Consider the following 19,649-nt stretch of genomic DNA (forward strand, 5'->3'; position numbering starts at 1 on the left):
ACAATGGCGGAAGGTGCAAGGCGAGACGACGCGGGCCCAGTATCAAGTCGAATAATGGGCACTATTAAGTCAATAAGGGTGGAGGGCGTGTCCGGGGGCGGGCCGGTGGCTCCAATCCGGCCAGAAAGGGGCGTCCTACCCCCGAAGGCGGCCGGGTATAAAAGCAGCCCGGATACGGCCGGGTGGTTTTCCATCGTCAGACATGGCCGGACCGGGGCCCTTCCTCTCCCCCATGCCCGGAGACCTTCTCACTGAGTACATGTTCGGCCGAAGACGACAGGTACCCCAACAAACATTTATCAATAAAATAATTACATAATAAAAATTAATAAATAATAACAATAAAAATCTCATCAAATTTTAAATAAAACATAAAAATTTCAAATCTTTAGTTTTTTATAGAAATGTACTTACATTTTTCCTCCCTTAAACAACAATACTCATCTAAACATTGTCAAATTGTATAAAAAATAAAATAAAATAATAATTAATTATTTGAATTAAAAAACCTGCACTAGTTTCGCATCCTTTCATTTTGTAATTTTACGTGCAAATCATCAAGGATCATCATGATCAGTGGTTTTTCCTGTTGGTTGTCTTATGTGTGGAGTTTTAAGGGAAGATCAACAATCATCGGGATTTTCCACCAAGGCAACATTCATACTAATATATCCCCAGTTTGATTTCGCCAAATCATTATGATCGATGATTTTCTACTCCATTGTATTTTTCATGATCATGATCAGTTATTTTGACTGTAATATCGCCAGATTTTAGGAAATAATTGATCGTCAATTGTCATGATTGGGCGCAGCGAAACTACTCATTAATCCTTTGCTGTTCAACGAATCATAACCATCGATTTGGCTAAATCATCAATTATTTAATCAATTTGGTATATCGTCAGGATACCTTACTAATAAATAATCATAGATCATAATGATCGGAAATTTTCTTAATAATTTTAATTTTTTTTGTCATTCAGCTTAACATATCAAAGATTACCTTAAAATAAAAATCATAGATCATAATGATCTGTGATTTTCCTACTTTGGCCATTATTTTCTGCCGTTCAGCTTGGCATAATATCAGAATACATAACAAATAAATAATCATAGATCATAATGATCCGATATTTTCCTACTAATCTTAATTTTTATGTTATTCAACTTGACATATCGTCAGACTACCTTAAAATAAATAATGATCTGGGATTTTTCAACTACATCTTGATTTTCTGTCATCCGGCTTGGTATATCGTCAGATTACCTTACTAATAAATAATCATAGATCATAATGATCGGAAATTTTAATTTTTTTGTCGTTCAGCTTGACATATCATCAGATTTTCTATAATTTAATGATCATAGATAATAATGATCTAAGATTTTTCAACTACATCTCAATTTTCTGACAACAGGCTTGGTACATCATCAGATTACGTTACTAATAAATAATCATAGGTCATACTGATCCGAAATTTTCCTACTAATTTTAATTTTTTTGTCATTCAGCTTGACATATCGTCAGGTTACTTTAATATAAAAATCATAGATCTTAATGATCTTTGATTTTCCTACTTCAGCCTTATTTTCTGCCGTTCAGCTTGCCATATTGTCAGCTTACATGACAAATAAATAATCATAGATCATTAAGATCTGAGATTTTCCTACTACTGCCTTATTTTCTGTCGCTCAGCTGATATATCGTCATATTACATCACAAATAAATTATCATAGATCATAATGATCCGAGATTTTCTCATTTACAAATTAATTTTCAGACGTTCAAAGATTTGCAAATAAATCATCATAGATAATTATGATCTGGGTTTTTCAAAGGTTGTCATACTGGCCAATTATGCACTTATATTTAAGCGATTTTTAAATATTGAAAATCAATCATCATGGTCGTTTATTTTCTAACTCATTTTACTGTCACATACTGTCCATCCTGCTATATTGTCAGATTATATACAATTAAATGATCATCGATCTATTAAATTTAATCAAAATCATAGAACTACAGTAAGGGATCATACTTGTTTATGTACTGTCAGACTACAATCATAATCATAGATGATTTTGTACAGATATTTTCCAATTAATATTTGTTGTCGGTTAGTTTGACATATCGTTAAAATTACATAAAAATAAAATTCATAGATCATAATGATCAAAGATTTTCTTATTTGTTTGGTCAATTTGATTTATATATCATCCGATTTGCTAATAAATAATCGAAGATATTTATATTTAAACATCCTGGCATCTGTTTACTTTCCAATAAATGCACATTGATTATTGCTGCTTTTATATATAATTATATATGAAATACCATATTACCGGGCATCATTACAACTTGATATACGGTCAGTTTACATGTAAGTAAATAATCATAAATCATTGAGCGGTAGTTTTCTAGCTTTGACCATACTCTCCTACCATATTTTCTGACATATTGTCAATACAAATAATCATAAATATGTCAGAATGTAACAGATGTACAAGTAATATGGCAAGTGCTAGTACATAATCTTACGATATGTTAGGTAAATGTTAAGAAGTTAAAATAATGTCACAAAATGGGCCATAATTTGAATGTAATCGGAGCATGGAGTGAGATCTTGATATGATCATATATTTCATACATAATATAAAGAGAAACTAAATATGATTTATGATTATTTACTTAAAAGCAATTTAATATGCTGTGTGACTGATTTATGATCATATTTGTGAAATGATGTGAAATCATGCCAGGTTGAAAGTATGATCATGTTGCTAATCCAATGACCGTCATGATCTGGATTGTGATCGTAACAAGGAGTGAGTTCATAATACAATGATCCATGATCATGTGTAGATATCAAACTGTATAGTACAATAATAATGTATGTTTATATATTTACACATGTGTAGATGTAAGGAATAAGGATGATGGTAGGATAGCATAAGAGTTGGTATACCATGGATCATCATGATCTATGATCATTTATCGAGCAGAAGAGGACATTAACTAAGTTGAAAAAAAAATTATGCATGACTAGATTTCAGGACATATGTTGTGATGCATAATGGAGTTAGAAAATTATGGATCATTACGATCATTTATCTACCTGAATAGTCAAAAAATCATGTGCAATGATAATTTATGCACATGTCAGGGTGGAAGTTGTAGTATGATTACCTTGCTTTATTATTTATGTTTACAGAATGAATAAGAGATTGGATAATAGTAGCATATGATTCATGATCTATGATCAATTACTTGCAAATTAATCTAGTAATGATGTTGAAAGACAGAATGGTGTGACAGGGTCCATCTTGATTTAAATCAAATATTTTTTGTACAGAGAAGAAACAGGACAACATTTCGCCCGCAACAGCTGCAGGAGCTCGAGTCGCTCTTCCAGAAGACACACTACCCAGATGTCTTCCTCAGGGAGGAAGTCGCGCTTAGGATCAGCCTGTCCGAGGCGAGGGTCCAAGTCTGGTTTCAGAACAGAAGGGCCAAATGGAGGAAACAGGCAAGGCTACAGCTGCTCCAAGACGCATGGAGGATCCGCTGCCTCGGCCTGAGCACGCCTCCATTGCTCATAGGTACACACATTCGTTACCGATCGACCGGTCGAAACTTATATTTTTTTTCAAGGCAGGGGAAACCAGGCACTAGCGGGACAACAGGACCATGAAGAACCGATTAAACTTTCCAACTCCAACGAACCGATCAATTATAGACTTAACATCCCATGGTGAGTTAAAAATTAATTTTATAATTATTACGTTATATCAAGTTAACAAATTTCTTTTGTTTTTGTACTTACATATAAATTTTCATCAGCCCGACATTGGTGAGCGAGAAACCGCCGACAACGCTTCATTCCAGCTACTCAGTGCAGAGCCTGACATCGGTATGCCCGTGCAACGTCCCTCAAATACAAAGGGCTTCCGGTACGGGGTCTCTTACTTTCAAACTTTAAACAAAAATAATATATGCTTTTTTTTAATTAGACGAGCCCGACGGATCGCGCAGTCCCAGGGTGATTACGCCGCCAACACCACCCTCCGAATCACACGACTACAATGAGCCTATAAATTACTCAGAACACAAATAAATTTCAATTATTTAATAAAAAGAAATCTTTCCTGTTAGGGAATGTTAATAATTAACAAACAAAAAATTTATAACAAACATTTTTAGAATGTAGGCTTTACCAAATTGCTTTATTAACTTACATCACTGTAAATAATCATCAGGGTTTAAATTAAACTTTGTAAATAAATAAAATTTTCAAAAACGTGTAAATATCCTTTTTTCCCTTTTGTAGACATTTTCTTGTAAATACATACAAAATATAGTGATTTGAGATTGTCTATATTGTTTTCCTTTACAATATAATATATATAAATCCTTGATGTCTTTTATAAGTTAATTTTTCTTAAATTATTAACTAGCGTTTCATTACCAAAATTTCTGAGGGGGTAAAACATTTTTTAAATTAATTTTTTTAACCACATCCTCCTCAAAAATTTTGACAATAAAATGCTAGGTTAATAATTTAATAAAAGTTACGTTATAAAAGGCGTCAAGGTATTGCTATGTCTATCAAATAAATACATAAACAAAAAAATGTATATAATATATATTGTTCTATGTACAAAAATTGCAATAATAATAATAATTAATAATAATAATGAGATAAAAAGAAAAAATAAATATTTTAAATAAATTAAAATCTAAGTTTTTGTTAACAGACTACAGGGAAAAATAGTTTTAAATATTTTTTTCTTTCATTTTTTTTATATATATAAGTGAATTAAAAACACTATATTACAAGGGTCGACTCCATGATAATTACATCGGGATATTCACTTTATACAATTTTTTTGTTTTTTTCGTTTCCGTTTATTGGTATTTCTGTACATCAGTCTATCTGGGCACAACACAGTATCCTCTAGACATCATCGATAGCTCCCTCCTGTACAATAAAAAAAATTATTATTTATAAAGAAGAAGATTAATATTAGACCTAGATATACCTGGCCGATTCGAGTCTGTCATTTCGGTGTCGTAGTCTTCGTCGCTGTCGGACGCAACGACCTTGGCCGGATGGACTGGCTCGAGCGTGTTGGCGAGGTAGCGGAGGTTCTCGACGCCGTTGAGCAGCTGGCGAAGCGACACTTCGGCCGTGTTGGCCGCGTTACGGAGCTGGCTGGCGAGACGCTCGCTCTGAGTCTGATGCGCCGATGTCGAAGCCGCTCCCATCGAGCCGCACTGTGCCTGCGACTAAGCACCACCATTTAACAACAAATAACCACCTATGATTTATATTGACAACATACCAACGAATCAACGTATTCTTTCAGCTTTGCAGCCCTGTTCTCTGCAGCCATAGCTCGTTTCTATAAATAAATTAAAAAAAAAAGTAAAGGACATGCAGTACATTAGAACTACCTTCTATCCATAACAAGTAACACCTAGAAAGAAAAAATATAAGATAGGAAATCCCGTAGCCTTAAAGGAATCATCAGGATGAGTTTTTTGATTTGAGGATTTATGGTGGTTGGGCGGTTTTATAAAACTTGCAGTAATCGGGGCAGATAGAGGATTAAGGATTTTTTAGGATTATTTGTATGTCAATTTGGATGGGGTGGATATTAGAATGTTTATCTGGTAGCCATACTTCCAGTCTGTATGTCCGGAGGTAGCATTTATCCAGATATCGTGCAAAAATTTGTCAATGTATTTGGTACCGAACCTTGTCCCCAGTTGGGAGGTGGAGTTAATTTCGAAATTAACTGGAGGATCAGTGCGGTTGAATGGTATAAACAAAGTTTCAAAAAGGAACTTAATAAACCACAACTTACTGTCATCTTGAATAATTCGTCTTCAAGTTTTTCATTATTGTGTAAAGTCGGGTTTGACCTTTCTCGACTCATCTGCCTGTTCAGTTCAACTTCCAGAGATTCGTTTCTATATATTAAAACAAAACAAAAATTTGAAGTTTTCTTCTAGCCATCAATTTAAAAAAAATATATATATATTTGTAGTTTCTGATTATTTCGGACTGCTTACCATTGCTATTCTGGTCTGTCAGACGTATTTCAATTTCTCATTATCTTCTGTGGTGGGTCTGATTTATATGTATATTGGGCTAGTTCAAATAATGCAGGTTTTGAATAGGCAGCCAAAATTATTTTTAATTTTTATAAAATAAAGAAAATTTATTGGAATAGTTTCCATCCCAATCTGTACATCTTTGCCAATGTGTAAAAAGCAGTTTTATTCCGCTGACATAAAAATCTTTATTTCAATTCACAATAAAGCGTTGGAAGGCGTTTTTGGCTTCACTGCGATCTAAAAATTTTATTCTTCAAGAAATGATCAAAATGCATCAAAAAATTGGAAATTTGTAGTAGGCAAGAGGTCTGGTGAATTGGGAAGGTGAAGTAAGGTTTCAGTCCTTAAATTTACACAGGATTGGCATCGCGACATGTGCCCTGGTTATCGTGAACAAGAATCTACCTCTTACGGTTTACCAACGATGGACAAAGACGTTGCAGCTTCCCGTGCATTTTGTCAATTTCATGGCAATATTTCTCTGCTGTGATAGTTACACTATAATTCAAGAAATATGTATAACTGTACACCACCAAACAGTAACCATACCTTTTGGGAGCAAATTTGGTTTCGGAAAGTGTTTTGGCGCTTCATCCTTGTCCTGACCTGAATGCCTCGTTATCGTGCAGAATTCATTTCCCATCTCATGTGATGATTCAATCAAGAAATTTTGGTCACACAACAGAAAATATGTGCAAAATTTCAAAGCGTCGATTTATTTGGGCTTCGGTTAGTTTCTGTTGAGCTTCTTTACTTTACCAATTTGCTTCAGATGGCCAACAACAGTTGAGTGGTAAACACTAAGCTTTTCCACAATAACCCTTGTTGTCTTATGTGAATTTTCTTCAATCAACATTTCGTATTGTTCGTCATCCACAACGAAAGGCCTACCACGTCTTCCCTGTGGTTGGTTGAAATCTCAAGACAAAATCTCTGCACCATCTCTAACTATCTCCGATATTTTTTAATCATATTGCACTATCACAGAGTCATGTTTATATTTGATATACCCTCATACAATGATCACTGAAGATGTTGAGAAGCTGGAAACTAACTGACAGACCAAAATGATCAAAAACTACCTAAATAAATATTTACCTCTGAACTTGTTGGCTGAGCTGTTGCCTGAGCATCTCGAGCTCAAGGCGCATCCTTTCATTTTCCTCTTGCAGCCTTTCGTTTTCAATCTGGAGCTGAAAATATTTTTTTTTAAATTACCATTAAAAAAAAGAAGAGATTTTTAAAAACAGCATGCATACTGGATTCGCCTGCTGCGGGGTCTCACGCCTGATAGGACCATCGCTGAGGAAATCAGGAAGCCGTTTGCTAGATGATTGTATGTCAGATGCTCCATTGGAAGTGATACTGCCCGAAGCATCAGAACCCTGCTGTCGTTGAGGGTTGTTGGAAGCCATGAGGTCAAAGGGGATGTCGCCCCGGACTGGAAAATCGCCATCCCTTTGTCTATTTAAACAAAAAATTACATTATAAGACCTCAATTTGAATCGGTGGAAAGAAAACGACTTACAATGCCGCAAGGTGCTGCGGGATGTTTTCAAGCCGGAAGGCTCCACTCCCAGAAGGAGAGCCGAGGTAGCTCTGCTCCATTACAAGGTGGTCTTGAACAAAATCCGGCAACGCCGAGGCCATGTCGAGTCGCGGCGATGGTGGCGGTGTACCCGGCGGTAGACCTTCTCCCTGCTGAGGCTGACGAGGGGTATCTGACTCCCTCAGGAAGTGCCGAAACGAAAAACAGCTACCTTCCCCTACAATTAAATGCAAAAACTTTCTTTAAAAAAACAAAAAACAATTACTTTTTCCACATTCGACACTGACAATTTAAAAGACAAAAGAGACAGAGTGTTTCAGTCCAGAGTGTGTACCTTACAGAATGCCGACTATTTGTTTTCCTTTTAAAATATTTTTTTTATATATTTTTTATTTTGTTGAACAAATTAAGTATAACAATTATGTAAATACTATAACTCACAATTTAATAAATAAAGAAAATATTTAATAAACATATGATCAAAGTGTATAAAATATCATAATATTTAATAGAACAAAGCTATTGCAAATTTAAACAAATAAACTTCATGTTTAAATCAACAAAAAAAACTTAATTGTTTTTTGTAATTAAACTTAATTAGTGTGCATTTAAATATGAGATAAGCCATTACAAAATGTGTACTGCTGCATGTCAGATGAAAACGAACGATCAACTGAATCAATTAGAGTTTGTGATCGGTTGCTTGATGGGAAAAAATGACACTTTAGATTAATTTACCACCAGTTGGATTGTAATCATTCAATGTCAGAGTATAGAATAATGAAACTTTTTTATGAGGATGTGAACGAAATGACCATTTTGTTCAAATCCTCATAAAAAGTTTCATTATTATTCTCAGACATGTCAGACGACAACCAATGGCCAAGAGTCTGAGAATTTTGTCAATTATTATTGTAGCACATTAAAGTGATGAGTGATATTAAAATAGACCGTTGATATTGTAAGATCCGACCAGTTCGAATCCCTCGATTAAATAAACCTAAGAATACAAAGCATAGAAAAAATAATTGTCAATAAGCCTAAACAAAATGGCCACAGTGATTGTTGGATATTGTGAGTCGGTGAATGTTGTCGAATGGTCAGGTGAAAGTCGGTAAGTGTAGTCGAGAAAAGCTTTAAAGCACAACATTTTTGAAAAGTTACATGTTGAATAGATGAAATTTGATGGGTTTTTGTGTCGAATATTTGACCCTACCGCCTAGGGTTCATTCTTGTTCTCAGCGACCTTTCACCCGGGAGAGTTGTCCTCTAGGATGTTCTGTTTAGTTTAGTATTTGTTTTGTTGTATTAATTGCTTAGAAAAAAATCACTGTCAATAAGCCTAAACAAAATGGTCACAGTGTTGTTGGATGTAGTGAGTCGGTGAATGTTGTCGGATGGTGAGGTGAAAGTCGGTATGTGTAGTCGAGAAAAGCTTTAAAGTACATTTTTGAAAAGTTACACATTGAATAGATGACATTTGATGGGGTTTTTGTGTCGAATGTTTAACCCTAATGCCTAGGGTTTGTTCTCGTTCTCATGGACCTTTCACCCGGGAGAGTTGTCCTCCAGTAGTTAGTTTAGTATTTGTTTTGTTGTATTAATTGAAATAAGTGTCGAACCTGAAGGCCGGGGCCAGTCGGGAGAGATGGATCCTGCTCTGGGCAGATTCTGCGGCTCTCCTAGACCGATGTCCAGTCTGACGGGCCGGTCCATCTCCTCGGCCCTGGTCCGACGTCGTCCCTCGTTGGAACCATCGGCCATTTTTACTATAATTTGTTTGTTTTGGGCTTCAGGCCGACGGTGAGGAACTGGAAACGGCCGCCATGTCAAGTCCGTTAAGTCCCCCAGAGACGGACTTGATACTTAAAAACAAACCTGAGAACTTTCCGACTCGGCGAACGGGTATCCTTCCCGGAGACGACTGCAGGCAGCACTTCCCCTTAGACCTTGTGAGTCGATCCGGCCTTCTTGTCAGTTCTGACACGGATCCGCAGAGCGCACTTCGTCTACAAGCAGAATGTGACGTCCTCCATACTACAAAAAAAATATTTCCCTAATTTTCACATAGTTTAAAACAAAAACTAAAGCAAAATGCAAAACCTAAAAAAATATTTTAAAAAACAACCGTCAAACCTACAAAAATCAATCTTAATCAGATAGTTTCAAAAGAAAAAAAAATCCATACACATCTTTCTCTACCCCTAATAAATAAATAAATAAACACTAATTAAACTATGAAATAATATTTAAAAAATCGAAAGCGTTTCTTATAAAATTAATCTTAATTAACAAAGTCTATCGATTGTACAATCGATCAACACTTTCATATTACATTAAATATAATAAGTTACAAATTATCCCCGGCATATTGTTACAAAAAATGGAAAACATAGGACTACCAGTTAAATTCTGTCACAACACAGTGGATTTATATAATAATAGAAACATAAAAGTTTGGTGATAAAGTAATAGGTTCAAAAGTCGCCATAAAGGGCTCCCACAGGGAGGAATCCTTTGTCCTTCACTGTATAACATATATATNTGTGTGTGTGTGTGTGTGTGTGTGTGTGTGTGTGTGTGTGTGTGTGTGTGTGTGTGTGTGTGTGTGTTACGGTGTTACAAGAGGGGCCCAACTCTGAATCCTTTTTATTAGGAACAGAGACCCAGAGGTCTTGATCGAACCTGAATACAAACCGATCAGGCCTTTTTATAATAAAGTTAATTTTTTTTATTTTTTATTATTACATTTATCTGATATATATATATATACGACTACAAATATTGTGTTAAGTAAATATACAGGGTGTCCCAGTTCCTTCTGACAAAACTCAGGGAATCGATTCTACTCTTCGTTTGGAGCAAAAAATGCCCAGGAGAAAATTTTCGGAAAGCTCTCTATTTCGAAGATATTCGTCAATTTAGTTTAGGTTTTTTCAACTTTTCACTACCTTAAAAAACTCTTACAACTTCCAAAATGTTGAGACTACAACAAATCCAATTACACCATTTAAAAGAACGCTAAATTTGCTGTGTAATACTTCTATTTGCAATAATCTGAATGACATAAAATGGTAGCCAATATCAGTTGGAACATTCAAAATTACAAAATTTAAAATTTGAATCATGATTGAACGTTCTACTGAGGTTACAAAAAAATACCTACAACTTGTCAAATTTCACAAAAACTTCTTCATCTAATATGCTTTACATTGATATATCCAATGGTGAACTGGGACACCCTGTATGTTGTAAATATATACTATAGTAGTAAATATATTCATATAAGTTGAATTTTTCATTTGAGTCTCTTGCAGGAGAAGTTGCCCAGTGGCAACATTCCTTCACACTAGTCTTGTTCAGTCTTCACTCAATGAGGTCTCAGGGCCACTATTGTTTTAATCGTCTTGGAGGATTTTCAGGCAGGGTTGGAAGTGATAAATTTAATATCGTACTAAAAGATTATTGTGTGTTTAGTGATTGGTGGAATTTTTTATAGTGGGTTTTGATGAGTTCATGTACAAACGGGATGTCGTTATGAATAGTGTAATTAGGGCGAGCGTTAGAATATGCACATGGGCTGAGGAATAAGAACATTGCAATTTTGACAGATAGCAAAAGTGCATTACAACTGTTGGACGACAAAAGAAATATGCTCTCATATAATAGTACATGCCTTCAAATATGTCCCATTTAGAAAGGTTGTATACCCAAGGTAAAATGCTGTACCTTGCGTGTATAAGAAGCTACATAGGGATTGAGATAAATGAGAAGGTGAACGTACATGAAACAGAGGTGAAGTTACCCAAAAGTGATCTGTTAGCTAGCCTTAGAAGGAATAAACAATAGGAACAACAAATCAACAGTTAGTAGGAAAAGACTTCTGCTGAACTATATGCCGGTTGAGATCCGACATATATGTAATTCATACCTGTACAGGCTAAACATAAAAAACTCGCCAGTATGTAATATATGTAAGGTAGAGGAAACACCAGAGCATATAATTATGAACAGCCCTAAACATAATAAGCATAGGAAAGACTTGTTTGAAAAAGTGATAAGCTTAGAGAAATGTCCATTTAATTATGTCCAGATACTAAGCCTAGAAGATATATAAATATATGCATAAATTTATAAAAGAGACAAAAATTAAATTTTAATAGCATCAAATGAATTGGGCTTAAGGGATGGTCAAGGTCTGGGGTCCTTCTAGCGTTCGACCGTTGGTAGGCTGGGGTGGAAGTGCTAGACCCGAATACCAGGTAGCTGTGGCTAAGAGTTAAGAAATATTAGAATTAATTCATAATATAGAGTGGGTCAAAAAAATATTCATGCAATTTTTTGAGGGAATTTGTATCTTTAATTATTTGTAGGTGTAGGTGTATTAGTCAGGGTGTAATGCACTGCACCCTTTAAAAGCTATTGTGTGCCTTTAGCACACTGGTGAGTCCTATTTCATCATGGATTTTGATTAGCAGGCCCCGTTTCAGTGGCTGAATTTTTTGTACAATCATGTTATTCATCCCAAAGCACTTCCTCTGTCTGTGAGCAAGTCTAGCACCACATTTTGTTAATAGGTGTGTCGGTGTCTCATCTGCTTCTTTGGAAAATCCGCTCGTGTCATTTTGGGTTATACCAATCTTCTTTAAATGTCCGTTTAGTTTGCAGTTCAAAATATTACACCTGATTGAATTAACAGTATGAATCACAAAATGGAGAATGAAAAGCGAAGAGATAAATTTTACTTTATGTAAAAGTTTCTGTCCACCAGTGAGTCTAAATTGGAACCCCATTGCCTACCACTGGTCTCATGCATTATTTTGGACTTTTCATGGATAAATGACTATCTTGGAATCCCCACACAAGAATGAAAGACAACATACAAATCGACGTTAGATGTAGATGTTAGAAAGAAATAGTCGGGGTGTAACATACTGCGCCCTTTAAGAGCTACTGTATCCCCATTCTCTGCCTAAAGCACATCAGTGAGTCCTGTTTCATCAAGGAACTTGATCAATAGGCCCGGTTTCAATGGTTGAATCTCTTCTATGATCACAATTTACATCCCAAAGCACTTCCTTCTGCGGGTAAGTGTAGCACCGCAGTTTTTTTAGTAGGTGTGTTGGTGTCTCTTCTGCCTCTTTGCAGAATCTGCATGTGCCATTTTGGATTATTCCAATTTTCTTTAAGTGTCCATTTAACTTGCAGTGTCCTATTAAGATTCGCAGTTATTCCTGCTTCCTGTGATACATTCTATTACTTCTTTCCTTATAATATTTGACAAGGGTTGTTTGTGTTCAATGAGTTCTCGTTTTCTTTTTATCCTTCTGTCTGAGGTACTCATTGATAGTGTGAATTCCTACGCCACAGAAGGGTTCAAGTCCTATCAGCATTATAGCAGCCCCTTTTCTTGCAAGGGTGACCGCTTTCTCGTTGCCTTCTACTCCCACATGACCTGGGCCCCAGCAGAGGCTGACTTTATTCTGCATACCGAATGTTTTGCAATTCAATGTTATTTGAACTAACGACATTTGAACTTAGTGTTTGATGGCTGCTTGGCTATCTGGCATGATGCTTAAGTTCTAGTTTTTGTACCCTTTAGTCATGTTGAATTGAGTACATCTCTTGATTGCATAGACCAACTTGGATGATACTGGTCCACAACTTATTTTTTGTAACCGAAACTTTTTTTTTAAATTTACCATTCATCAGTGGACAAGTTGTGCCAATCTACCAAATCCTTCCTTAACTTTTGTTCTTTCAGTTTAGATGCCCTAGGTGCCAAACTGTTCAGTTCTTGATGTACCAGGGTGACTGCCAAGCTCTAGTTCAAGCGGTTCCCTTAAAGTACAGTGGAGTGTCACCTCCAGGTTTTCAATGTTATCGAGCATTGGACATTATTATTGCATGCCTCATAAATATTTACACGGTTGCATTCGGGTTGGTTGGAATGTTCCAAGTTGCATAAAAGTGGAGAAGAATGTGAAAGATCTTTCATCTAAGAAGTTGATGAGAAATTGTCAAAAATATTTTGGAATACCAAGTTTTTTTTAGTTTGTATTTTAATAGAAAGTACCAAACCTCGTCAAAACGCTTCTCCAGGTCCAAGAAACTCCAATTTGTGAATTTATAGAAGAGAATTTTATTATACAGGCATAAAAAGTGAAACAGCTTAAGCCTAAGGAAAACCACTGGTTCTCAAATTTTAGTGTTGACTGAGTTCTTTACTCCTTGATGTGTGACAAAAGAAAAAACTAAAAAAAATAATTAAAGTTTATAAATAATGAAATTAAATAGTTGACATTAAGGTTTATTTAAATAATAAATAAATTTAATATAATAAAGTAGGATTTTTTGTTAGAAAATTTCCCTGTCTGAGGGTAGCTTGTAACAGTGAAATAACCTTCCGCATCTTAGAAAGAGTCAGCAAGAGTTAGTGACTTTGCTAATCTGTACTTTTCCCTTTTTCCTCATACTACGAATTAAATATGCTGAATCAAATTGATTACGGTAGCGTCCTGGTTGGAAATGGCCCTGCCAAAAGGTACTCCGATAAATATGAGGTCAATATCAAGAAAGCGCCTGACTTTTTCAAAAGGACACTGTGAGTATACACGTCGAGTTTTATTTTTCTTGATTTAATTTCATGCGCTTTTAAAGCTCTCCAATGACTACTACTTCATCCGTGGTGGCTGTTAAGTTCAACGGTGGAGTCGCCGTAGCAGCAGATGTTGGCGGTTATTACGGTAGCATGGCGCGTTTCTCATCGCTCGAAAGGCTCATCAAGGTGAACAACCAGATCGTAATGGCGTCCAACGGTGACTACGCAGACTTTCAATATATGAAAGACGTCATCGAGCAGAGAAGGTTTTACAATTTACCACTCCCTGTCTGCTCGTTTATTCAATTTTTAAATTTTTTATGTAGCATAAGTGAAGATATATTGGAAGACGGGTATCAAATGAAAGCCATTTCCCTCTATACATGGCTCACGAGAGTGATGTACTCCAGGAGATCAAAGTTCGATCCGCTCTGGAACAGTATCGTCGTCGCAGGGTTCAGTGATGGAAAATCGTAAGCGTTTACCAATCTTTATCAATAATGATGATACCATGATGATAATATTTTGTTTCTAGGTTTTTGGGAGCAGTCGACAAGTTGGGCCTTGCCTACGAGGACTCTTGCATCGCGACAGGCATGGGATCGCACCTTGCCCTCCCGATGTTGCGCGACTCCGTTGCAAAGAGCGGCGGTGTTGAGAAAATGACTAAAGATCAAGCCGTGGCCGTCCTGACAAAATGCCTCGAAGTCCTTTATTACAGAGATTGTCGTTCACTCCCTGTGGTATGTATATTTTTTTAATGTTAAATTTTCAAAAATAATTTTTGTGAATAATTTTTTTTTTTTCAGTTCAGGGTTGCTACTGTCACATCGGAAGGCGTCAATGTGAGCAAAGAGAAGGAACTTCAGAGCAACTGGGAAATTGCGCATTTCGTCAAATAAATTAATTTTCTATAATATTAATTCGTGATAATTTTGTATGTCATAAATAAATGATGTTGAAATGTTCATCTTTATGTAGTGTATTTGTATTTTGACTGATTTCCATCTAGAATTACACCACAGGACTTCATATAAAAAGCTTTATTGATTTTTTTAAAACATGTTATATTTTATGTAACATATATACTGAATTAGGGCGATGTTAAAAATATGTCATGACTACTTATTTGTTAAGTTCAATTTTTCTTATTTGTAGCATGTTTAATAATTAAAATATTCAAGTTTGTCCAGTATTCAAAGCCTATCAAATTTGAGTGAATTTACTGATATCGAATTAGATAATTGTGACAAACACAGCTTGTATATTTTACATTGATTAATTTCTGAGAACTTTTATAGCTGTGAAACGTGGGCTAATCTGCTTCCTTTAGAGTTTTTAACATCACCATTTGTTAATAACAGAGAATTTTTTGTGTATTTTAGAAGGACAGTGAGTTTAAAAGAGAACAACATATGCGGAAAAATGGAAGACTTTATATCAAATCTTGTAATGTGTGTTTTAATTTATTTCTGAGAAATTTTCCTACATTTTGACAAGTGTGAAAAACAAAAATTCAAAAAAACATTCATAGAACAGGAAAAAATTCTATATTTTTCCTGTTATAAAACCATTAAATTATTGTGTGAACTACAATTCTACTTTCTTAATTATGTCATTTTTATATCAAATTTAAAACCTTGTGTCATAAAAAAATTATACTAATTCGATCACATCATTATTACATTATTTCTGAGAAATTTTCTTACATTTAGATAACTAGGAAGACATTCCATCACTTGAAAGGCCACGGTGATTTATGTAAAATCAGTATTTGCTTCCTCTATTAACTTTGCCTCGCATGATGTCTTTCTACTTGAAGTAATTTTAGAAAATTTCTTATAAATAAGCAAATGAAATAAAAAATATCATTTAGTCACCATTAAAAACATTGAATTTCTGCCAGTGTTGATCAGTTTTTACTGATATAACATTATTTTACTCAAAGAAATTTAAGAAAAATTAAAAGAAATCTCCATACAGAAAATATTTTGTGTAATTTAAATTTGTGTGAAATCATTGTGTGTTTCATTGTAAAACAAGTGATCTCAGTAGGCCTTTATAAAAAAAGAGAAAGCAGAAAGTCGATTTCCCCCCCTCAACAGTTCTATCCCTTGTATATGTATTTGTTAATTTCTGAAAAATTTTCTGGATTTCTTTGATTAGAACGAGTAAAAAAAAATAGTTCAGCATTGTCAGAAATCCCGTTTTTTCAAGCTGCAAAACCTCATGACCTAATCTACTTTCTATGTTACATCATCATTCGCTTATTTCTGAGAAATAATCGCACATTTAGATGAATCGGGATGTCAAATTGGTCAAACTTCAAATATTCTTGTTTCCTACTGTAAAAAAGAAATGCAATCAAAATCCAATCTCTAAGATTTTAATTAATTTTCATTATATCATTACTCTTTAATTAATTAGAGATCTTTTGTAAATTTCAGTTTATTTTGAATTAATGAAATATGTCGAAACAAACAAAGTTTACAGTAGAGACAGAATCTTTGCCTAGCTGTAAAACCTTGAGAGCTATTATTAAATAAATATGTTATTTATAAAATAATTTTGGAGCAATTATTGTGCATTTAGGTGAATTTTAAGACTTCATATTAATAAATAATACTTGCTGGCTGTCCTGTCAGATGAATTTCATTATTTAGCCATCAATGTTGAGTCTGTATGTCAGATGAAAACTAGTTCATCGCCCTGCATATTAAACAGAGAAATGCCACAGTATATAAATAAGTATAATTAAACAAAACTATTTGATTAATATAATTGTTGATTAATTTGATATCCCGATATGTCAGAATGTGAGATTATGTCTCAGAAATAAACAAATGATGTAATATAGAAAGTAGATTAGGGCATGAGGTTTTGCAGCTTGAAAAACAGGGGATTTCTGACAATGCTGTACTTTTTAAATTTTTTTTTAAACTGTTGTTCTAATCAAAGAAATACAGGAAAATATCTCAGAAATTAACTAATAAAGATTTTAAACAAATTAAGACACAACAGGGGATAAAATTGCTAGTTAAAAACAAGGAAACTTTCTGCTTTCTCTTTCTCTCTTTTTTTTTTTTTAGTATGGAGATTTTGGAGAAGTCTTCTTAAATTTAGTTGAGTACAATGACATATCAGTAAAGTGTGATCAACAAGCAAAACTCCAATGTTTTTAATGGTGCAAAACGTTATAATATTTTTGTTTATTATTTAATTTGTTTATAAGAAATTTTTTAAAATTACTTTAAGTAGAAAGACATTATGCCAATCATCAATAGAGGAAGCAAAAACTGTTTTTTCTTAAATGGACTTTCTAGTGATGTAACATCTTCCTACTTATCTAAATGTAAGAAAATTTCTCAGAAATAATGTAATAATGATGTGGTCGAAATAGTATGATTTTTATATGACACGAGGTTTTTAATTTAATATAAAAATGACATAATTAACAAAAGTAGAATTACAGTTCGCACAATAATTTAATGGTTTTATAACAGGAAAAATATAGAATTTTTTCCTGTTCTATTAATATTTTTTCTGCACTTTTGTTCTTTACACTTGTCAAAATGTTGGAAAATTTCTCAGAAATAAATTAAAACACATTACAATATTTTACAATGGTGAGAAAATATTCCACTTATGCCATATTTGTTTGAACTTTTATATCGATTGAACAACTTGAATCTTTAAAATTTCTCATTAATTAATAACCAACTTCTTTATTCCTAAGAAATTTTCCTAAACTTCCCATAAGTTAATAACCAACTTCTTTATTAGATGTTATGCTAGTCAAACTTCAACAGATGACTATTATCTACCATTTATCTTAAATTACTGTGAACTTTCTAGTGATAAAAAACCATTCATTTGTCCAAAAATGTGCTCTTTTTAACAAATGTCATTCTACTCACAGAAAATTCCCAGAAGTTAACAAATGGTGATTAATTGAACAAATAGTGATGTTATAAACTATATAGAAAGTAGATTAGCCCATATTTCCCCAGCTATAAATTTCTCAGAAATCAATCAATGATTTAATCAATATACCTGCTGTGTGTTGTCATAATTGTCTTAAAATTTAATAGGATGCCAGTACAATTCGGTCAAAATTGATAGATTTTGAATATTGGACAAACTTTAAGGTTTTAATTGTTAAACATGCTGGATGAAAAAATATAGAATTTTTTCCTGTTCTATGAACTTTTTTTTGTATTTTTATTCTTCACACTTGAAAAAACGTAGAAAAATTTCTCAGAAATAAATTTAAAAAAAACACCTTACAAGATTTTGTATTGAGCTGAGACATATTTTCTCAACTTATGCCATATATATTTTTTTTTACTTTTGTACCTATTTAATTTTGAAAAATTCTCATAAATAAACGAATAACAATAGTGTCAGTCAAGAAAATAGACAAAATGCCTACAAAACTTCTCAGAAATATATGAATATTTTTTTGAACAAGAGGGGACCAAAATTTTATGAAATTTGGAGATTCATTGCATATCCGCCATCTTTGATTAAATTGTTCCCCTGTATTTTGAATTAAAAGCGATTTTACAACTTAAAAATAAACAAATCATTTAATAATAATTTCTCAGAAATTAATTAATACATGAAAACAGGATTTAAGGAAAACAAAAAACAAAGAAAATAAAATAAAAGCAGACACTAGGTCATTAAAAAATTGAATGGAAAACTATTAAACTTCCGCCATCTTTGATTAAATTGTTCCCTGTATTTTGAATTAAAAGCGATTTTACAACTTAAAAATAAACAAATAATATAATAGTAATTTCTCAGAAATTAATTCATATATGAAAGCAGGATTAAAGAAAAAAAAATAAAATAAAATGAAAGCAGAGACTAGGTCTTTAAAAATTAGGATGGAAAAATATTAAATTGTCGCCATCTTTGATTAAATTGTTCCCCGTATTTTGAATTAAAAGCGATTTTACAACTTAAAAATAAACAAATAATATAATAATAATTTCTCAGAAATTAGTTCATATATGAAAGCAGGATTAAAGAAAAAAAATGAAAACAGAGACTAGGTTTTTAAAAATTAGGATGGAAAAATAGTAAATTTCCGCCATCTTTAAACTTTTGTACTGATTGATTTTGTAAATTTCTCAATGATTGATAAATAATGTGGCGATGGAGGATGAAAAAAGATAAACAGTATTCACCAGAATGCACGATAATGTTATTTAAAAATAAGTAATGAATGACTTGCCGGTTACTTGTGAATGTTGATGTTTGTGGTGATTTGAATTGTAATTTTTTGGTTGGTTTTTGCTAATGCGTGACAATAATTAATATAATAATGGTGAATAATAACTGAAGTGAGTTGGAAGGTGGCCGCTTCCG

At 33.6% G+C, this 19,649-nt stretch overlaps 3 protein-coding genes across 3 annotated transcripts; 2 read left to right on the forward strand and 1 right to left on the reverse strand.

Moving 5' to 3' along the window:
- Window positions 1-202: 202 nt before the first annotated feature.
- Window positions 203-4,376, forward strand: LOC106662945 (dorsal root ganglia homeobox protein). The gene is made up of 5 exons (XM_024225739.1): window positions 203-280; window positions 3,356-3,602; window positions 3,655-3,754; window positions 3,844-3,953; window positions 4,014-4,376. The coding sequence occupies exons 1-5, from the start codon at window positions 203-205 to the stop codon at window positions 4,115-4,117; spliced, it is 639 nt and encodes a 212-aa protein (XP_024081507.1). The 3' UTR covers window positions 4,118-4,376.
- Window positions 4,377-4,796: 420 nt separating this feature from the next.
- LOC106663112 lies at window positions 4,797-19,594 on the reverse strand (the record flags this gene model as incomplete). The annotated part of the gene is made up of 9 exons (XM_024225740.1): window positions 4,797-4,981; window positions 5,043-5,289; window positions 5,346-5,405; window positions 5,871-5,976; window positions 7,222-7,316; window positions 7,383-7,587; window positions 7,652-7,889; window positions 9,551-9,709; window positions 19,516-19,594. Coding segments are annotated over 9 exons (1,206 nt in total), but the record flags the coding sequence as incomplete, so codon positions are not given.
- LOC106663111 (proteasome subunit beta type-4) lies at window positions 14,062-15,249 on the forward strand. The gene is made up of 5 exons (XM_014387690.2): window positions 14,062-14,276; window positions 14,333-14,539; window positions 14,600-14,746; window positions 14,809-15,016; window positions 15,083-15,249. Exons 1-5 carry the CDS (start codon window positions 14,161-14,163, stop codon window positions 15,173-15,175), a joined length of 771 nt encoding a protein of 256 aa, XP_014243176.1. The 5' UTR covers window positions 14,062-14,160; the 3' UTR covers window positions 15,176-15,249.
- Window positions 19,595-19,649: the final 55 nt, after the last annotated feature.

Source organism: Cimex lectularius, unplaced genomic scaffold, assembly GCF_000648675.2.
Source record: "Cimex lectularius strain Harlan isolate CLEC.00 unplaced genomic scaffold, Clec_2.1 scaffold131, whole genome shotgun sequence".
Taxonomy (NCBI): Eukaryota; Metazoa; Arthropoda; class Insecta; order Hemiptera; family Cimicidae; genus Cimex; species Cimex lectularius.

Excerpts from the sequence above, each read along its gene's own strand:
- LOC106662945 (XM_024225739.1), top strand. The coding sequence starts at position 203 with ATGGCCGGACCGGGGCCCTTCCTCTCCCCCATGCCCGGAGACCTTCTC. Across the intron at positions 3,603-3,654 it reads CACGCCTCCATTGCTCATAG|GCAGGGGAAACCAGGCACTA; the intron begins GTACACACATTC and ends TTTTTTTTCAAG. Across the intron at positions 3,755-3,843 it reads TATAGACTTAACATCCCATG|CCCGACATTGGTGAGCGAGA; the intron begins GTGAGTTAAAAA and ends AATTTTCATCAG.
- LOC106663111 (XM_014387690.2), top strand. The coding sequence starts at position 14,161 with ATGCTGAATCAAATTGATTACGGTAGCGTCCTGGTTGGAAATGGCCCT. Across the intron at positions 14,277-14,332 it reads GACTTTTTCAAAAGGACACT|CTCTCCAATGACTACTACTT; the intron begins GTGAGTATACAC and ends GCGCTTTTAAAG. Across the intron at positions 14,540-14,599 it reads GACGTCATCGAGCAGAGAAG|CATAAGTGAAGATATATTGG; the intron begins GTTTTACAATTT and ends TTTTTTATGTAG.